We start from the raw sequence: 19963 nt of genomic DNA, 5'->3' as shown, positions 1-19963 counted from the left end.
TTAATGCCGTTTCAACTAGAATCCTAACAGGGTTTTTAAAAAAATTATTTGTTTGATTTTTGGAACTTGACAAGAGGGTTCTATAATTTATACAGACATGCGAATGGCTAAGAAGATCAAAGAACCGCTTAAAGAACAAGTAGGTGGGAAAGCTGCTTTTACCAGCTAGGAAGACTTACTGCAAAGGTATAATATAAGACAGTGTAATTTTGGCTCAAGGATAAAAAAAAAAATAGGCTGATGCATGTGTGCTTGAAATTTGACAGGTCAAAGTGCAGTTAGGAGAGAAGAAAGGACCTTTCAGGAAATTACACTGGATTAATTTGTTTTTCATGGTGGGAGGTAGGGGGAATGGGAATTGTGTTACCATGTGCAAAAACCAAAATGACAGTGGGTTGCAGTCTTGAATATGAAAGACTTTGTAAAGTCTAGTTTTTAAAAATATTTACTTATTTGGGAGAGAGAGAATGACCTTACATGTGTAAGCAGGGGGAAGGGGTAAAAGGAGAGGGAGAACTAGAGAATCTCCTGTAGACTCCTTGCTGAGCACAGAGCTCTTAGGGCTCCATCTCACCACCCTGAGATCAAGAGTCGGAGACTAAGCTTACTGAGCCACCCAGGCACCCTAGGACTTTGTAAAACTTTAGAAGAAAATGTCAGAACCTGTTGTAATGACATGAGTGTCAGGAAGAACTTGAGGGCATAAAAAGCTATAATTGAGACATAGATATTTGACTACATTAAAGTTAATAAATTGAAATTCATCAAAAGACATCATAAAGTGGAAAGATAGGCCCCAAATTTAGAGAAAACATTTGCGACACGTGTAACAGGAGATTAGTACCAAGAATATATGGAGAATTTCTTCAGAGAAGTGGAAGAAGAAAACAGTCAAAAGGCCCACATGGCCAGCAGAAACAGAAATAGGCACAGTCTTATTAATTCAGAGAAATTAGAACCACAGTATGATACATTAAATCTGACAAATACTAAGTATCATGTGGATGTGAAGTAATTGTTAGTAGGATACAAATCATTATAGGTCTATCCACTCTGGAAAACGTGGCACTAACAGAAAAGTTACAAACCTATGTACTCTATATTTCTTACACATCCTGGAGAAATTCTTGCATATTTTTATCAGTACACATGTATAACGATGCCTATAGCACCATTGTTCTGTCTTGTTTTTAAAAGATATTTATTTATTTGACTGACAGGGGTGGGCATAAGTAAGCAGAGCAGCAGACAGAGGGAGAGGGAGAAGCAGGTTCTCTGCTCAGCAGGGAGCCTGATGTGGAGCTTGATCTCAGGACCCTGGGATCATGACCTGAGCCAAAGGGAGACACTTAACCAACTGAGCCATGTAGGTGCCCCAGCACTATTGTTTCTAGTAGTAAAAACATGAAAACACATGTCCATCAACAGAGTAGTTTAAGTTTTGGCATATTCCTATGTAGTGAAAATAAGTGAACTGCACTTATTTACAACAACTTGAATGAATCTTGGGGAAAGTAGTTTTGCACAAGAGAAATGAGTATGTTAAAGTAGTGTCAGTCCATTTATACAGTTAAAAAATAGGCTGTTCAGGTATATTATGAGTCTTACATTTGTAGGCGGTAAAACTATAAAGAAAAGCTACAGTATGATTATCTCAAATATATAGAATACTGGTTACTAGTGGTGGGGGGGGGAGAAGGAGAGGAAATACAGTAAAAAATTTTTTAAAAATTGAAAAAAGAGAGGGAGATTCACTCAGGGAGGGTGACACATTGAGTTTCCAAGGTATTGTATGTTTCTTTCTTTCTTTCTTTTTTTTTTTAAAGCTTTTCTTTTTTTTTTTTAACATATATATATTTTTAATTTATTTATTTGACAGAGAGAGATCACAAGTAGATAGAGAGGCAGGCAGAGAGAGAGAGAGAGGGAAGCAGGCTCCCTGCTGAGCAGAGAGCCCGATGCGGGACTCGATCCCAGGACCCTGAGATCATGACCTGAGCCGAAGGCAGCGGCTTAACCCACTGAGCCACCCAGGCGCCCCTGTTTCTTTCTTTTTTAAAACAATTATTTTTAAGTGATTGCTACACTCAACGTGGGGCTTGAACCCACAACCCCAAAATCAGGAGTCGCATGCTCTACCAGCTGAACCAGCCAGGTGCCTCTCAGAGGTATTGTTTCTTAACTTGGCTGATGGTGGATACACAGGTGTATGCTCTCCCTCTGTTTTTTTTTTTTTTTTAATATTTAATTTATTTATTTGACAGAGTGAGATTACAAGCAGGCAGAGAGGCAGGTGGAGAGAGGGGGAAGCAGACTCCCTGCTGAGCAGAGAGCCCGATGCAGGGCTCGATCCCAGAACCCTGAGATCATGACCTGAGCCGAAGGCAGAGGCTCAACCCACTGAGCCACCCAGGCACACCCCCCCTTTTCTTAATGTAGAAATATATATGATATAATTTACAATAAAGTAAAGGGAGAATCAGAGAGTCAAAGGGCAATGAATTAGTGAAGTTGGAATACAGAATTTTCTCAAACCAGAGAAATGGGATGCTTTGGAAAAAATTATTTTTTATTATAATTAAAAATGAGAAATTTGAGTATCTCACTTGAACTATATAAAAAACAATTTAAAAGAAACTTTAAAGGCATATTGGGTAAAGTTAGACTTGAAACTTTTTTTAGAGACAACTGTTGATAAACACAATCAGAACCTCATACTGCAGGTATTTCTGGTTATCTCATCCACTGGCAAAAAAAAGCAAACATTTAAAACTTGATTCATTCATTCATCTCTGGTCTTATTCATTTCTTGTTACTGGAATTTCATATTTTTTCCTTCCTGTTGGCTGAGTAAACTGGGCCATGGTAGAGATAAGCCAACATTTTCTCAGGTCTACCTTTCTAAACCTCTAGAGTTTTTTGTTATTGTTGTTGTTGTTGTTGTTTTATTAACATGTAATGTATTATTTGCTTCAGGGGTACAGGTCTGTGATTCATCAGTCTTACACAGTTCACAGCACTCACCATAGCACGTACCTTTTCCCCAGTGTCCATCCTCAGGATGTTTCCTGGGATTGAGAGTCTCTTATGGTTTGTCTCCCTGCCCTGTCCCATCCTGTTTCATTTTTTTCCCTCCCTACTCCCTACAGCCCCCTGCCCTGCCTCTCAAATTCTTCATATCAGAGAGATCATATGATAATTGTCTTTCTCTGATTGACTTATTTTGCTTAGCATAATACCCTCTAGTTCCATCCATGTAGTTGCAAATGGCAAGATTTCGGGGGTTTTAATGGCTGTAGAATATTCCATTGTGTATGTATACCACATCTTCTTTATCCATTTATTCGTTGTTGGACATCTAGGTTCTTCCCATAGTTTGGCTAATTGTGGACACTGCTGCTATAAACATTCGGGTGCACGTGACCTTTTGGATCACAGCATTTGTATCTTTAGGGTAAATACCCAGTAGTGCGATTGCTGGATCAGGGTAGCTCTGTTTTCATCTTTTTGAGGAACCTTAATGGAGCAGCTGCTTTTGATTTTGCTAACATGTGGCTTAAGGTTTTCTGGGTGTCTTCTACTGGTAATTGAACTTCTGGAGGTACCACTGTTGAGGTTTACTGAGTATAGGTTTTGAGAAGAAAATCTTCATTTTCTTTATCCTCTTTGTTACTCATGTCTCTATGCTATCTTTGGAGATTAAGGTCCCTGTGAGATAGGTCTTGTAGTCTATTCCTCAAGGGAAGTTGGAATATTATAGTAGATGCTCACCAGTAGGAATGTGGTGTTGGTCTTGTTTTTGCAACATTATATGCTTTCCCTCATTCTCATAATTGTGGCAATTCTGTTGGGCATGGAGACCCCTTATCTCCTCTTCAGCAACCTCAACTACAGCCTTTCCATTTCTTGCCAAAAGTTATTCTTTATGGTACTCTAGGGTTTAAGTACATCTTCTTTGGAGTCATTTGCTATGGATAAAATCCTATCAATGTCTTAAATTAAAATACTCTATTTTCCCCAAAACCTTTACTGCAGTCATCTTGTTCCTGCTAGTGCGTATTTCTATTTTGAGGCTGTCGGGGTGGTGGGTTTGGGAGACAGTAGCTTATGGTCTTAGCCTCACTACTCATGTTGTGGAGATGGTGATAAATGTGGGGTTTATTGTAGCAATGGTAGCTCCTCCTAGATTGTAATGGCCATCATCAGGGCAACTCATGTCTCTCTGGGGTCCACTCTTTACTTCTTCTACAGTTAAACTCAGTCTCTCTTTTTTTTTCATATCCTGTTGCAGCCATCTATGTAGATACCTGCTTGGATCTCCCTTTAAGGAACTTACCACTCCTTCAGCTCCAGGGAGTGTGTTATAGTTCATAGCCTCTAGGTATTAATAGCTTTAGGCTCCTTAGATTTTGTGCTGAGGCCTTGTGTTTCTTGGGAAACCTCCAGCCAGTGACTGAGCATGGTGTGGGTACTAGGGTATTTCCATTTTGGCCCAGTGTGGGACTGTTTTAAAGGGAAGTCTTTGCTTTGGATCTCCCTGCTGGGTTGGCTAACACTTTGTCAGACCTGTGTCAGGGTCTGAGGCTCTCTCTGCTCAGTCCTATTTTATGTACCCTTTCCTTCACAGGTTTCAGATCTGTATCACAGTCTGAAAGTTTTCCATGTCTAGTCCTGTTGTACCCCCCCTTTATCTTTCACAGTAAAACTCTTATCCACCTGTCTCAGTGTCTGCTTCCTGGTGGACCTGACTGACACATACCACTTCTGGCTGTTTACCTAATATTGTCCATATTAAATTGCAATGAATATATTACCCAGTTTCCCCTTTTTATAAGCCTCTCCCTTGAATCTTTCCAAGTATTTCCTAGGTTATTTCTTTTCTACCCCCAACACCCAGCTCTCTAATGTCCATTTATCTCAGTAAGTGCCTTGTTATTACAGTAACATTGTTTTATATACTATGTATTAGTATTTGTGGCTTGTTTGTTCGTTGTTTTTTTTAAGGTAGTCAAAGAGGTATAAACAAAGGTAAAGTATTGATGTCCCAAGGATTTCATTCAGCAAATATGTGTGAAAATTCCATATGTTCAGCATTTTATTAAATAATATGAAGATGCAGATCTATAACAAATAGTTTTTATCCTTCTTTAATTAATGAGTGGGTGGGTAAGATGAAAACAAGTAAGTAAAAAGTACACAAATGCTTCAGAATTTATCAATCTGCTTCTAGGAATTTGTTCCAAAGAAATAATCTGACATATGTATAATGACACATGTACAATAGTATTCATTGCAGTGTTTATAATAGCAAAAAATTGCACATAGCCTAAGTGACCATCAGTAGGTATGAAGTAAGTTGTAATAAACATAATGGAATATTCTGTAATACGTAAAAATAACTACTTAGTTCTGTTGTTATTAACAACATCCACAGTCTGTTTTAAGAGGGAAAACAAGTTAATACATTAGATATAACGTCCTTTCTCTACAGATAGGAAGTACTAGAGCTGCCAGAGAAAGTGAGGTATAGATGCTAGACTACATTTCCCAGCCTTTTTGGACTTAGAATACTTTTCTCAATCTAATAAAAATAATGCGAATTTCTATAATAGATGATAGTGATTTTTAAAGATTATTTATTTATTTGCCAGAGAGAGAGAGAGAGAGAGAGAAGTAGATAGAGATCACAGGTAGGCAGAGAGGCAGGCAGAGAGAGAGGGGAAGCAGGCTCCCCGCCTAGCAGAGAGCCTGATGTGGTGCTTGATACAGGACCCTGAGATCATAACCTGAGTTGAAGGTGGAAGCTTAACCCGCTGAGCCACCCTGGTGCCCTGATAGTGATTTTTACATAAGAAGTGTTTTAGTGTAAAAAATTGGTTTTTGAATTTTTGTTCTACAATCAGTTCACCTCATAGTAAGGAAACTTTGTAATGATTAGAACTATATAAAGGCATAAAATTTCAGCCATTCTCTGCCCTTGTGTAACCATTTTCATGTTTGTTGAAAATACAGTTTATTCAGTTTCTTGAGTTCTGGTCTCGACAGCACATTGATTAATGATTGCATGGACAAAGGTCATTCCCTAATTGTGAGTCTGGAAATCCCTTGTAAGAAAATTAGTATCATAGTTTTTCAGAAGTTTATAAGTTATAAAATTATATTTGGCATTGTTTAGGAATACCATAATTTATGGATTAAAATATATGTTTTATTCCCACTTAGGCCGAATACATCAAGCAATGGTAACGTCTTTAAATGAAGATAATGAAAGTGTAACTGTTGAATGGATAGAAAATGGAGATACAAAAGGCAAAGAGGTATGATCACTAAATTTTTTTTTTAAGATTTCATTTTTAAGTAATCTCTACACCCAGCGTGGGGCTCAAACCCATAACCCCAGGATAAAGAGACGCATGCTCCACTGACTGATCCAGGCACGCCTATCACTGAGCTAAATTTTATTTCTAGTTCTGCAGTCAAGGTTCCAAATATAAAATAAACTGTAAAGTGTATACGTTTTTTTATATAGTGCATGTATTCTTTATCATTTCTAGAAAAACTTTCACATGATTAAAACATTTCGAAGAAAGGTAGATTCTTCCTGTACATTGTAAGTGGTGGGACATATTATCAAGACCATAAAATGCAGTCTTAATAGCTGTCTTAATATGTGGGTTGTAATTGTAGATAATTTTGTTTCCAGTACTTTTCATGAGACAAATCATTTAACAATCATTCTCTCTGTGTAAATTTGTAATATAAAAGGTTAATTGTCAAAATTTACTCTAAAGATACATGGGTTTTTTAAAACAGATTGACCTTGAGAGCATCTTTTCACTTAACCCTGATCTTGTACCTGATGAAGAAATTGAACCCAGTCCAGAAACACCTCCACCTCCAACATCTTCAGCCAAAGTAAATAAAATTGTAAAGGTTAGTAAGAAAAATTTAGAGTAGAAGTGTATAGGGTGTATGTGCTGTGTGTGTATGTATTTTCTGGTTTAAAATGAAAAGGCTGTTAAGAGTATATTTTAAATATTAGTTTGCTTTTTAAAAAAAAAAACATTCTTTTTGCCATCTATATGTCATGTTTATGCATACATTCTTTGAAGGATTGAGGTTGTCCAGTTCACAGTTAACAGTACTTATTAGGTAAAATCCTAGAAATTCTTTCCTGATTAGGATTTTTCCTAAGACTAATAGCTCCTCAGGAGATAGGGATGTCAAAACCATTTGTGAGTGTTTGTTAAGTGACTACATGTGATTTAGATAAAGAAAGAATGTTTATTATTCATAATAATTTCCCACTCCAGTACTCTTGGGAAATAGTAATTCTGCTATTTATGTTTATTAGAGAAAGATGGGAAATTATAGCATACAGCTTAACTACTTCTGTGTTAATCTGTGAAGATAAACTTTAAGACCATGCTATATACCCTAACAGTTTTACCTTTGTAAAAATTAAAGCCATGCCCTTTTTATTACTTTAAAAGATAATTCCTCTTCCTTCCTATTGAAATTTCTCACTATTAAAATTGTGTATTTACGTGCAGCTCTTTCAAAACCAGGTAGTTGCTCACAGTTGTTGAATCTGCAGTTCTATGTGTTTAGTTCAAGCATGTGTTAATTTTTCTACATTGTTGATTTTATCACACACAAAGATGAATTACATAACTTTAACCCTAGAGAAACTTGGTATCTTACAGGGAAGACATACATCAGCATCCAGATAACGTATGATAGAAGCTTAACGATATCAGCAAAACATTCTACTTTTTAAATTATACATGAGAACGTAAGGCAGATTTTCAATTCATGTAATTCAGCACATTGAGTGTCACTGCTTAGACGTCATTAGTTATGACCTGTAGATGGATTATTTTTCATATTTGGCTTCACAGCCTTGAAGGATCTTTATAGATCATCCTTCTTCGTATGTCATTAACAACCTTTGCTGTGGGGCGCCTGGGGGCGCTCAGTTGGTTGAGCGTTTGCCTTTGGCTCAGGTCAGGATCCCGGAGTCCCGGGATCGAGTTCTGTATCAGGCTCCCTGCTTGGCAGGGAGTCTGCTTTTCCCTCTGACCCTCCCCCCTTCTCATGCTCTCTTTCTCTCTCTCTCTCTCTCTCTCTCTCAAATAAATAAAAAATCTTAAAAAAAAAAAAAAGAAAAACAACCTTTGCTGTGCATTAAAATCACTTAGAGAACTTTTCAAAATACTGATGCTTGCCCACTCCTAGCAGTTCAGTTTTATTTTCTCTAAAGTGAGGCCCTTGTATCAATATTCTTCTAATAGTACCCATTTGATTTAAATGTACAAATGTTCTCTCTTGCGTTGAGAGCCATTATTTGATACCTTTTTTCAGTTGAATAAAATGAAGTCTTGGTAAATAAAGGATAGGATCAAAAATTTACTGCCCTAGACTTTGCAGTTCAGCAAAGTCTTTGAAAGTCTAATGAAGTCTTTCAGTAGAAATGATAACATATCATGGTAATTTGATGTTTTAAGTTTAATAGTAGACAATAGGTTGTCTAAAGCCAGTATTTTATTGATTACTCTGACATCCAGAGATGAAATGTAATGCCTACCTTTGAAATGTATTATGTGGTTTTAGCATGGTGGCTAAAACTGTGCCCTTTCCTGAAATAACTTCTCTTTGTTTCAGCTTTCTCATCTGTGAAACCAGAATAATAATAGTAATGACCTGATAGGGTTGTTTTGAAGATTGAATGACTTAATATGAGCAGTACCTGCCTTGTGCTAATTCTGGAATATTGCATTTTCTGGAGAGGTGGTGGGCAATACTCACATAAACAAACTTGAATACTGATGGCATTAGTAGTAATTACTAGAAGATTATTTATAGTTTTTTTTCTATTTAGTTTTATATTATGTTCACCTACTTTTGTTTAATTAAAGGAAGCCCATGGGTCGCCTGGGTGGCTCAGTGGGTTAAGCCTCTGGCTTCGGCTCAGGTCATGATCTCAGGGTCCTGGGATCAAGCCCCGCATCGGGCTCTCTGCTCAGCGGGGTGGCTGCTTCCTCCTCTCCCTGCCTACTTGTGATCTCTCTCTGTCAAATAAATAAATAAAACCTTTAAAAAAAAAGGAAGCCCAAGTTATAAATAGGAGTAAAGAGAGAAAGTAAAATGAACGTTTTTATTTTTCTCTTACAGAATCGACGGACTGTGGCTTCTATTAAGAATGACCCTCCTCCAAGAGATAACAGAGGTAAACGTTTATCTATTAATTTTGTCTATTAATTTCGTCTATTAATTTGTCCCAACAAGATAAATCAAAAGTGAATATTACCATTGACATTATTATTGATTTAAACTTTATATGGCTAATTTGAAGATTGGTATCTTCCTGATTTCCTAATATAGTAATGTCAATAATGGGGGTGCCTGGGCGGCTCGGTCAGTTAAGTTTCTGCATTCAGCCCAGGTCAAGATCCTGGGGCCCTGGGATTGAGCCCCACGTTGGGCTCCTTGCTCAGTGGGGAGCCTGCTTCTCCACCTGCTTCTCTCTCCCTCCTCTGGCCCTCCCTTGGCTCACGCACTCTCTCTTTCTCTAATAATTAAAATCTTGAAAAAAAAAGCAATACAAAAAATTATTTATAAAGGTAAGTGATGAGTATGAAACTCTGTTACATGTAATTTTTGATTACTCTCCTTTACCCAATAACTTTGTAGATTTGAGAAGAGTATCATGAAAAGGAAAGGAATGGGGCAGTAGTCAGTTAATTGAGTTCTCAAGAGTTATTAATCTAATCCCATTTTACCTGACTTTCTGGCTAACAGTCTTCCCAAAAGATTCACGACTTGGTAATCAGCTAAAGAAAAATTGAACAGGTACAATTTATAATTAATTGCATGTTTTCCCTGTATTTTCAGTAAGGAAATGTGAAGCACAGTTAATTTCTTTTTTACTCTTCAGCAATTCAGAATTGATGTTTCTCTATATGTGGGGGTGGAGGGACAGGACAGGCGTAGGTATTAGAAGAGAGATTGGAGGTAGAGGGAAAGTCCTGCACCTTAACACTATCCTTCCTTTGAATCTTGTGAAACTATTTATTGCTTTGTAAAATGTGGTGTTTATATTTTACTTTATATTTTTTCACTTTTATAACATACATTGGGAAATATTTATATGTTTGAGGAGCAAAGAGTGGGATTTGGAATTACAGGATGGGTTGAAGGAGTGTTTTTTTACTTTATGTACTTGAGAATGTTGTAAATTTTTCAAAACGACAGTGCATTTAAATTTAAAATTTCTATTTTGTACACTTAAATGTATATTTTGGGGGGACCTTTTAAGATTTATTTATTCATTTTAGAGAAAGGGAGAGCTCAACTGGGCAGAGGCAGAGAGGGGGAGAGAGAGAAAGAATCCTCGAGCAGACTCCCTGCTGAACACGGAGCTGGACTCAAGGCTCTATTCCAGGACCCTGAGATCATGACCTGAGTCGAAATTAAGAGCCAGCCACTCAGCTGACTGAGCCACTCAGGCTTCCCTGCACACTTATATTTTTTAAATGATTATAAAAAGTGAGGCTTGGCTTTGCTTTTTTTTTTTTTTTTTAAAGATTTTATTTATTTATCTGACAGATCACAAGTAGGCGGGGGAGTGGGGGGGAGCAGACCTCCCCGCTGAGCAGAGAGCCCGATGCGGGGCTCAATCCCAGGACCCTGAGGTCATGACCTGAGCCAAAGGCAGAGGCTTAACCACTGAGCCACCCAGGTGCCCCTTGGCTTTGCTTTTTTATATAAATTATTCAGATTGAGTTTTGTAGTTAAAATTACCTTGGTGAAGTCTAAGTCTCTGCACACATTAACTTGAAAACCTCTTGGCTTGTTGATTGAACAGAATTGATTATTACATATTCTATTTATACCCACATAAGTAGAAAACTGACAACTTGTAAGTATCAGTTCTTTTGAGATATCTCTCTGTTCCTTTACTAGGGTTCACCTTTACTGATTTTCTGTTCTGAATTTAAAAAATTTCATTTCACTTGCAGTGGTTGGTTCTGCACGTGCACGGCCTAGTCAGCTTCCTGAGCAGTCTTCCTCTGCACAACAGAATGGTAGTGTTTCAGATATATCTCCAGTTCAAGCTGCAAAAAAGGAATTTGGACCCCCTTGTATGTAAATCATGTATCAAGGATTCAGTCATTCTAGGCATACATGTATTCTCTCTTGGTCATCCTTAGAAGTCCCCAAATGGTAAAGAGTCTAATTATAAGCTTGATTGCAGATTTCATTTTACCACTGTGGAAAAATGTTTTTTCTTGTTAGTTTAGTCTGTTAATTGGGTTTTGAAATGTATACTTTGAAGAAAATTTATAAATGCAAAATTAGAACAACTTTCCACTTGCTTTGAATTTGAAATTCTGGTCAGATGATAATTTGACAGATGTTATTGAAGAATTTTACGCTTCTCGATCGTTTTTATTCATGCATCTGTGATTTTGAACCAAGAGATGACATGTATCAATATGTTAAAAGTCATTTTTCTTGACTGCTATCTGTATATTGTCCTGTTCCTGGTTTTGTTAAAGCAGCTCATAAGTTCACATAATTGTTAAAGGCATGCCTTGTCACTGTGTACCATTTTTCGGGTGTATGTGGTAAAATTATACATAAAATTTTTGTGTGTAAGTACAGTACTGTAAATAAGAAGGTCTACTTCAGCAGCTCATCTTTTTCTTACAGCACGTAGAAAATCTAATTGTGTGAAAGAAGTAGAAAAATTACAAGAAAAACGAGAAAAAAGGAGACTACAACAGCAAGAACTTAGAGAAAAAAGAGCCCAGGTTTGTAACTGAAACACTTTGTTTATGCATGAACTGAAGATGTAGATGGTGTCAGTGAAAGTGATTTGCTTGTGAAAAGTAGTTGAGGCATTCAATTAAAGATTTCAATATAGTTCCTTTAGTTGAGATCTAAACTGATAATGAAAAATGATATGAACCTTTGAAAATACTTTACTGTAACAGACTTTTACTACATGTACTTTTTGGGTTTTAGTGGATGTGTTAGCCCTAAAATTTGTTCCATTTTGAATAATAATTCATTGTGTTACAATTATAATGCAGCCATTATACCTTTCAAGAATAGTAAGACTGACTTTGTAAAAAGATCTAAAATATATTCAGAAGAATATCTAGCTAAAGTAGTTGATTATAAAGTAGACAATTACACTACAAATTTTATTATTGTTTTTCCATGGTTAGTAAATTCAGCATATCACAATGAAAGGGGAGATTCCATCTGTTTCAGTTTATGCTAGGTATTAAAAGTGTGTCTCTGTGGTGCCTCTCATGTTCCCTTGGTAACAAAACTGTTTACTAACAGTGAAAAAATTATATAGAAGACTGGTCTTTTATCTCTTTCTAGGTCTTCACCTATTAGAAATTATGTTTCTTTACATATAATTTCTAGTGTGTTTGTATTCTATTATATTCTTAGAACTTGTATCTCTATTAAAACAGGATTATTTAGAAGTACATTCAAATGCCTTTAATCATAAAGATGTTGTGTTACGGAATTATGAAACCAGTATAAAATTCAACTTGAATAAATCGGGTTATATCTTAAAGTGATCCGAGATGGCCAGTTGGGTTTTGAAATAAGTAAAACACAATACAGATAGATCTACTGATACTTAGCACCAATGCCACCTGGTGTTTCCTCTGGGAAGCTCATAATATTTTCATATCTCTTTGTTATCTCTTAATTTTAACTTTACATTCACTGTTTTCATTGACATAGTTGGTGTTATTTCCAGAAGAAAGTTAATTGAAAGTAAGTTTCAGTAACAGTTTTGAAATTTATATTCAAAGCAAATCTGTACGTGGTGCAGGAGGAAAATCTGGCTTCTTAGAATGTTTAATAATTTATTACTCATGGCTAAGAGAGACGGTTAACTATTGTTACATGGGTCTTAATCTGAATTTTCTCAGTTTTGAAGCAGAAAAGTGAAATGCAGACAACATTCCAACATTCAATAATTTGAATTTTAAAGATTTCAAAAATTATCTTGTCTTTTGATTCCTTTAAGTCCTGTCCATTTGAGGTGGTTTTACTGTGCCTTAGGGTTTTAAATTTTTTGAGAGAATCAACCAGAACAGGAAATTAACATAAACGAATCCATGTTTCTGTTTTGCTGGAACACTGGATTAAGCATGGCGAAGAAAAATCTGATTAAATGAATTTTCATAGAATTTCAGTTTTTCTAGACTTCTTTATTGATTTTTATGATGACCACTATTTTTCTCTTGCTTCATTTTCTAGGTTGATCAAGTTGTATGTGTAACAGATGAACTTTTGAAATAATTCGAGCGGCTTTATTTATTTATTTTAAAGATTTTATTTATTTATTTGACAGACAGAGATCACAAGTAGTCAGCAGGCAGAGTGAGAGGGGGAAGCAGGGTCCCTGGGTGGCTCATTGGGTTAAGCCTCCGCCTTTGGCTCAGGTCATGATTTCAGGGTCCTGGGATCAAGCCCCACATCAGGCTCTCTGCTCAGTGGGGAGCCTGCTTCCCCCTCTCTCTCTGCTCTCTCTCTGCCTGTCTCTGCCTACTTGTGATGTCTGTCTGTCAAATAAATAAATAAAATCTTAAAAAAAAAAAAACAAATGCAACAATATCCATTTTTGTAATGATAATAAATGAATTTTCTTTGTCTCCCTATAGGATGTTGATGCTACAAATCCAAATTATGAAATTATGTGTATGATCAGAGATTTTAGAGGAAGTTTGGATTATAGACCGTTAACAACAGCAGATCCTGTAAGATTTTTTGTAAACTGTTGTTCTGGAATTTTTTTACACTATTAAAAAAAAATGTTCAGTGCCCACTTAATACTGGATTTAGCTATGTAGTTTCTTTCTTTATGGGTGTATATTCCTCATGTTTTAAGGTGAATATCAAGAAATCATTCACACTTATGCTTATCTCCCATAATTTGATTAATCAGACATGCTTCCCACAGAGATGTTCTTTTCAAAGCAAAGACTCTCTGTCCTTGGTAGAGCAGAACAACAGTTTAAGGAATGATGTCAGAAGACCCATTCTTCTTTCTGACCATCATTGAAAATTTTATCCCAGTTCCAAGCCTATTTCCTCTTTGATTTGGCCTATAGATGCCACTGTCATACAAATTTACTATTAGTTAATTTGATATTTTAAAATTAAATGTTAGTCTAGCTTTTAGTGGTTGTTGAGGACGATACTAGACCAGAAATCTAGTGCTTGAAAAGTATTCTGCTTTCCTATTACTCAGCTACTTTCCTCTTGAAGACCGAGAATATTTTGGACAGGGTATAGTTTGTGAGTAATTGATACTTAAGAAAAATAATATCTGACCTCACATGTACAGAATACCCTGGGTACATAAGATACATTTGTGTCAAGCCGAAGTATTGTTTAGGATTTCAGAGAGTTGTTGTTCATAACACTTTTGTATATATTTTAGTCCTTGCTTACCCCTACCTGTGTTTAATCTACTACATCTGAATTCATACTTTAGGACAGTAATTGGCAAACTTTTTCTTAAAAGGCCCTGATAGTAAATATTTTTGGCTTTGTGAACCATATGGTCTTCATCACCGCTACTCAGTTTTGCCTTTCTACTATGAAAGCAGCCATAGACGGTATGTGAACAAATGAGTACAACTGTCTCGGTAAAACTTCATAAAAGCGGTAGTGGGCCGGATTAGGTCTGCAGACCATACTTTGCCAATCCCTGTGTTACATATTTATTATTAAAAGGGAAGTATTGAGAGCATAAATTTTATGAAAAACTATGTGTAAGAATTGGCTATTATAAAATTGTTGGAGTTATTTTGCTCACTAATAATCCGAGAATTGCATTTCTTGCTATTAGTTCTCTTTGTCAACACCTTTCCCTTTAATCAACCTCACAGTACACCAGTTGGTAGGGAATTTTGCTTTTGTTATGTGCAGTATATATGGAAGTAAGGCAGCTTCTTAATGTGAACCTTATGCTACTAATAGGAATAGTAGTGCCCTCTACAAAGTTATTTCCTAATTATTTACCAAATAATAAAATGAGTAATTTTCAGTTATGCTCAGAATTTTAGAAATCATTGTCTTTGAACTATTAAAATTCATACGTACTAATTTGATTTTTAAGCTTATTTATCCTATTTATTTATCCTAGTTATGCTATGCATAAATTTCTAAAATCTCTGTAGGAAATGTTGCATAACTGACTTTTCAGTTTTCATATAACACGGTAAATACTGAAATAAAATACTTTATTTCTAGATTGATGAACATAGAATATGTGTTTGTGTAAGAAAACGACCACTCAATAAAAAAGGTATGATGCTTTTTGAACTCTTAATAAGAGGTTGACAGTTGGTATTTATTTTGATGATAGCAGAAATTAAATTGGTATGAAAGAGTTAAATATAAATCATTTTATTTGTTACATAATCATTATGCAGATTTCTTTGTTAGATCTGCTGGTTTGTTACTGCTTTATGAATCATTGCCATTTCTGTTCTTGCTTTACAGAAATTTTGATAATTTTTTTACTTGGTTCAAATATGTCTTCTTGAATGGCATATTTATGAGATATTTATATTTATAGAAATTAATACTTCTATTAAAATTTTTATCACTTTTTAAAAATTATTTATTACATCCAAATGCTGTGAAAATTATTGCGCATTGATTTTCATTTATTCTTTTAGAAACTCAAATGAAAGATCTTGATGTAATCACAATCCCTAGTAAAGATGTTGTGATGGTACATGAACCAAAACAAAAAGTAGATTTAACAAGGTACCTAGAAAACCAAACATTTCGTTTTGATTATGCCTTTGATGACTCAGCTCCTAATGAAATGGTTTACAGGTAGGTAAATTTGTTTTAAATAACAATTTTGTTCTTGTACTGTGTATTTATCACTACCCTGAACCTTGTGTTGATCTTGGCATATCTCTCCAAAAGTACAATATACTCTTTTATTCGGAGTTTAAACAAAAGTTATGTCATAAACACAATAATCAGTATTACTACTTGTTCCCTTTAATTCTCCCCCCAAATCATAGTTTTTATTACTAATATGTATCTCATGCACTATATATTATATATCCCACACATTAGATATATATTTATATATGGATAGGAAATTTCTAGAAAATGTAGGCATTTTCCGTAGTTTTAGCAATGTGATGTGATTAGAGGGGACTTTTAATTTTTACTTTTTAATCTCTGTATTAGTAAAGAAATTTGGAATATTTGTTATATATCACTCTTTAAGTTTTCTAAATCTTTATTTCATATGTTACCATCATTTAAGGCAAAAAAAAAAGTCTGTAAACCTACTTGCATTTGCCTAATTTTTATTATCTTTAAGCATTGGAATAGTTGTAATAATGAAATATTCAACTTATAAAGAACTCAAAGTTATAAGTTTAACACATTGATATCCCAAAGTTGTATGCTAAATTTAGATTTTCATACATAGTTTGTAAACATTGCCTTCTAATTATAACAGGTAAGTTTTAACAGCAGTCCTATTTCCATCTATATAGAACTGTCTTGGCAATTACTTGAATGCTTTTTCATTGCCTTTTCATTTTATAAATATGGCTGGAAAATAGAAAATTAAATGGTTAATAAGAGTCCTGAGAATTGAAGTCTTATTAATGAGATATTTTTTAGATCAACTCCATTGGGCTTAATCCAGTAAACTGGGAGTTCGGTTGTAAAAAAAGAGGAGAAAATTAAAGAATATGTGAATGCTAAATGGTATTATGAAGAATTTGTTTTAAAAGGGAACTATTAATATAAATTGTGTATTTTTACCGGAGAAGAGAGTCCTCTTCCCCTGCTGCTTCCTTTTTCATAAAATATGTCTGTTTGACTTTATAATTATACGGTGTGTTTCTCTGAATATGCTAGATATAGTAAACATTCTGTTTTACCTTATATATTTGCTTCTTAATTTTACCAGTATTGATGCTATCCCCTTTATTTACCTTTGAGGGAATGCAGTTAGGCCTTTTTTTGTCTAATCACTCTGTAGACTCATTCACTACAATTTTTTATTTTTAAGATTTTATTTATTTATTTGAGAGAGAAAGTGAGAAAGAGCATGAGAGGGGAGAAGGTCAGAGGGAGAAGCAGACACCTTGTGGAGCCTGATGTGGGACTCTATCCTGGGACTCTAGATCATGACCTGAGCCGAAGGCAGTTGCCCAGCCAACTGAGCCACCCACGCACCCTCATTTACTACTTCTGTTTGACCACTGTTTCCTGCTCCTTCTGTTCTTTACCTTTTTCAGTTGTTCCTTTAAAAAAAAAAAAAAAAAATTCAGCAGAACTGTATGAAGTGTTCCACATACATTATTTTTTTAAAAGATTTTTATTTTTATTTGACACAGAGAGAGAGAGAGAGCACAAGTAGGCAGGCAGAGAGAAAGGGGGAAGCAGGCTCCCCGCATGGCATAACAGAGAGCCCAATGTGGGGCTCGATCCCAGGACCCCGAGATCATGACCTGAGCAGAAGGCAGAGGCTTAACTAACTCACTGAGCCACCCAGGTGCCCCACATACATTATTTTGAAGCCAATATGAAGAAAGATTTGTTTCCCATTACACTTTCTAGAGCTCTGCTCAATGAAGTATTTCTATAATTTTTTTTTTTAAAAGATTATTTATTTATTTATTTGAGAGAGAGAGAGATCACAAGTAGGCAGAGAGGCAGGCAGAGAGAGAGAGAGGGAAGCAGGCTCCCTGCTGAGCAGAGAGCCCGATGTGGGACTCGATCCCAGGACCCTGAGATCATGACCTGAGCCGAAGGCAGCAGCTTAACCCACTGAGCCACCCAGGCGCCCAAGTATTTCTATAATTTTAACTCTAGCTGTGATTACAATAACAGGTTTGAAAAATAATTCAAAACCATATTTTTGTATCCTTCTGAACTGAGACTATCAACTCCACTGTCTTATATGTATAATTTATATTTACTTAGCTACATTCAAGGAAATCCTGGGTAGATGGCCTTAAGATAATGTTTTTATAGTTTTTTTTTTTCCTCTCTCTTGAGATTATCACTGTTTTGATTTGATTTCTGTTAAAACTTTTAATCCTGGTGGTGTGGGTTTTTGTATGTTTGGTTGGTTTTGTTGGTTTTCACTGTAGAAACCTTACTTGTCTTGCCTAGTATTACATTTTTTTGTTGTTATTTAAAAAACTTTAATATTGTCTTATATATACGTCTTAGCTCAGTTACTGTCTTTTTCTTTCTCTCTTTTTTTGGGGGTGTCCATTGTGACCATCGTTTATTATGGAATTACTTGAAATTATGCTTTAAAGAGCTGTAAGCAATTTTAGGATAAGGTTATTAAAAACTGTAACAAATCAGTGGGTTCAACTGTAGTCTGACAGTTGAGCCCACTGATTTGTTAAAAATATTGGTATGGGGGCACCTGGGTGGCTCAGTTGGTTAAGCAGCTGCCTTTGGCTCAGTTCTTGTGATCCCCGCATGGGTCTCCCTGCTTGGCGGAGAGCCTGCTTCTCCCTCTCCCTCTGCCTGCTACTCTGCCTACTTGTACTCTCTGTTTCTGTGTCAAATAAATAAAACCTTAAAAAAAATTGGTATGACTTTTGTTCATTAGTAAGACTTAGTATTTTATTTACTTAATTTAAATATTGATGGCACATTCTGACTAGTGCATTTTATTTTTAAGGTTTACAGCTAGACCACTAGTGGAAACTATATTTGAAAGGGGAATGGCTACATGCTTTGCTTATGGGCAGACTGGAAGTGGAAAAACTCATGTGAGTAATTCATTAATTACAGCCTCCTATGAGCTTGTTTATTTTCCTTATGGCTTAATTCTAAGACCTAAATTCTTAAGATTTATTCCTGAATAATGTCTGTTATTATTTGTTTTTTAACATGTAGACTATGGGAGGTGACTTTTCAGGAAAGAATCAAGATTGTTCTAAAGGAATTTATGCATTAGCAGGTAACTATCTTTTTTGCATATCATTTGTAATATTTTTGAATATTGCTCAGGTGGCTTTGAAATAAAACTTGGAAATATCGTTCAGGACTTTCAGGATAACCATAAAGTTATGTTGGTGTGTATATTATGTCAGTTTTAGGTTGTCAAACTGCTTGAAAAGAATTGTGAGAATTAGCTTTTGGAACAGGAATCTTGATTTTATTTATATTATTTTAATCTGACATTATTGGGGCTTAGTATCTGTTGAAACTTACTAGTATTTGTTGTCGAATAGGTAATGTATGAAAAGCTTCTGTCTGGTATGGTTATGGGAATAACCTTGCTATTACCACCTATAATTTTATGTTATTTATATGAATAAATAACATTCTTTTATTGAATATGAGAGTGACATCTATATTTAAGTGTAAAAACTATTACTATTTTTTTGTAAAATTAGTGTTCACTTTAGTCTTCATTTTTTTTATTGATACTGTCATTCTAGGTAAAGATTAATTGATTCCTCTAAATAGAGAAAATTTGAATTGCTTTTTAAAGATAGTATTTGTAGGATGCCTGGGTGGCTCAGTCAGTAAAGCATCTGCTCATGTTGTGATCCCAGGGTGCTGGGATTGAGCCCTGTATCAGGCTCCCTGCTCAGCAAGGAGTTTGCTTCTCCTGCCCCTTCTGCCCCGTCCCCTGTTCGTGTTCTCTCTCTTGCTCCCTCTCTCTCTCAAATAAAATGAATAAAATCTTAAAATATAATAATAAAAAAAAAAGATAGTATTTGTAACATCTTAACACATTTTCTTCACATGGAATTCTTGACAGCTCGGGATGTCTTTTTAATGTTAAAGAAGCCAAACTATAAGAAGTTAGAACTTCAAGTATATGCAACCTTTTTTGAAATTTATAGTGGAAAGGTAAGTGGAAACTTAAAAAAACAAACAAACTAATTTTTTTGGGAGG

At 35.4% G+C, this 19963-nt stretch overlaps 1 protein-coding gene across 4 annotated transcripts in view; it reads left to right on the top strand.

The window, feature by feature from the left end:
* The window catches only part of KIF2A (kinesin family member 2A), a 77272-nt gene that overhangs the window by 40436 nt on the left and 16873 nt on the right, over positions 1-19963 (top strand). For 2 of the 4 annotated variants that reach the window (XM_045999155.1, XM_045999157.1), the window contains exons 2-12: positions 6223-6317; positions 6814-6933; positions 9175-9229; positions 11022-11087; positions 11716-11816; positions 13701-13796; positions 15298-15352; positions 15729-15891; positions 18734-18824; positions 18952-19015; positions 19826-19917. In XM_045999155.1, coding sequence (XP_045855111.1) covers positions 6223-6317; positions 6814-6933; positions 9175-9229; positions 11022-11087; positions 11716-11816; positions 13701-13796; positions 15298-15352; positions 15729-15891; positions 18734-18824; positions 18952-19015; positions 19826-19917 — 998 coding nt within the window. Of the gene's footprint in view, positions 1-6222; positions 6318-6813; positions 6934-9174; positions 9230-11021; positions 11145-11715; positions 11817-13700; positions 13797-15297; positions 15353-15728; positions 15892-18733; positions 18825-18951; positions 19016-19825; positions 19918-19963 lie in introns of all 4 variants that reach the window. The other 2 variants (XM_045999154.1, XM_045999156.1) reach the window with 1 other exon arrangement.

This window comes from Meles meles, chromosome 3, assembly GCF_922984935.1.
Source record: "Meles meles chromosome 3, mMelMel3.1 paternal haplotype, whole genome shotgun sequence".
NCBI classification, from domain to species: domain Eukaryota; kingdom Metazoa; phylum Chordata; class Mammalia; order Carnivora; family Mustelidae; genus Meles; species Meles meles.
This window is presented reverse-complemented; position numbering and strand designations above follow the sequence as displayed.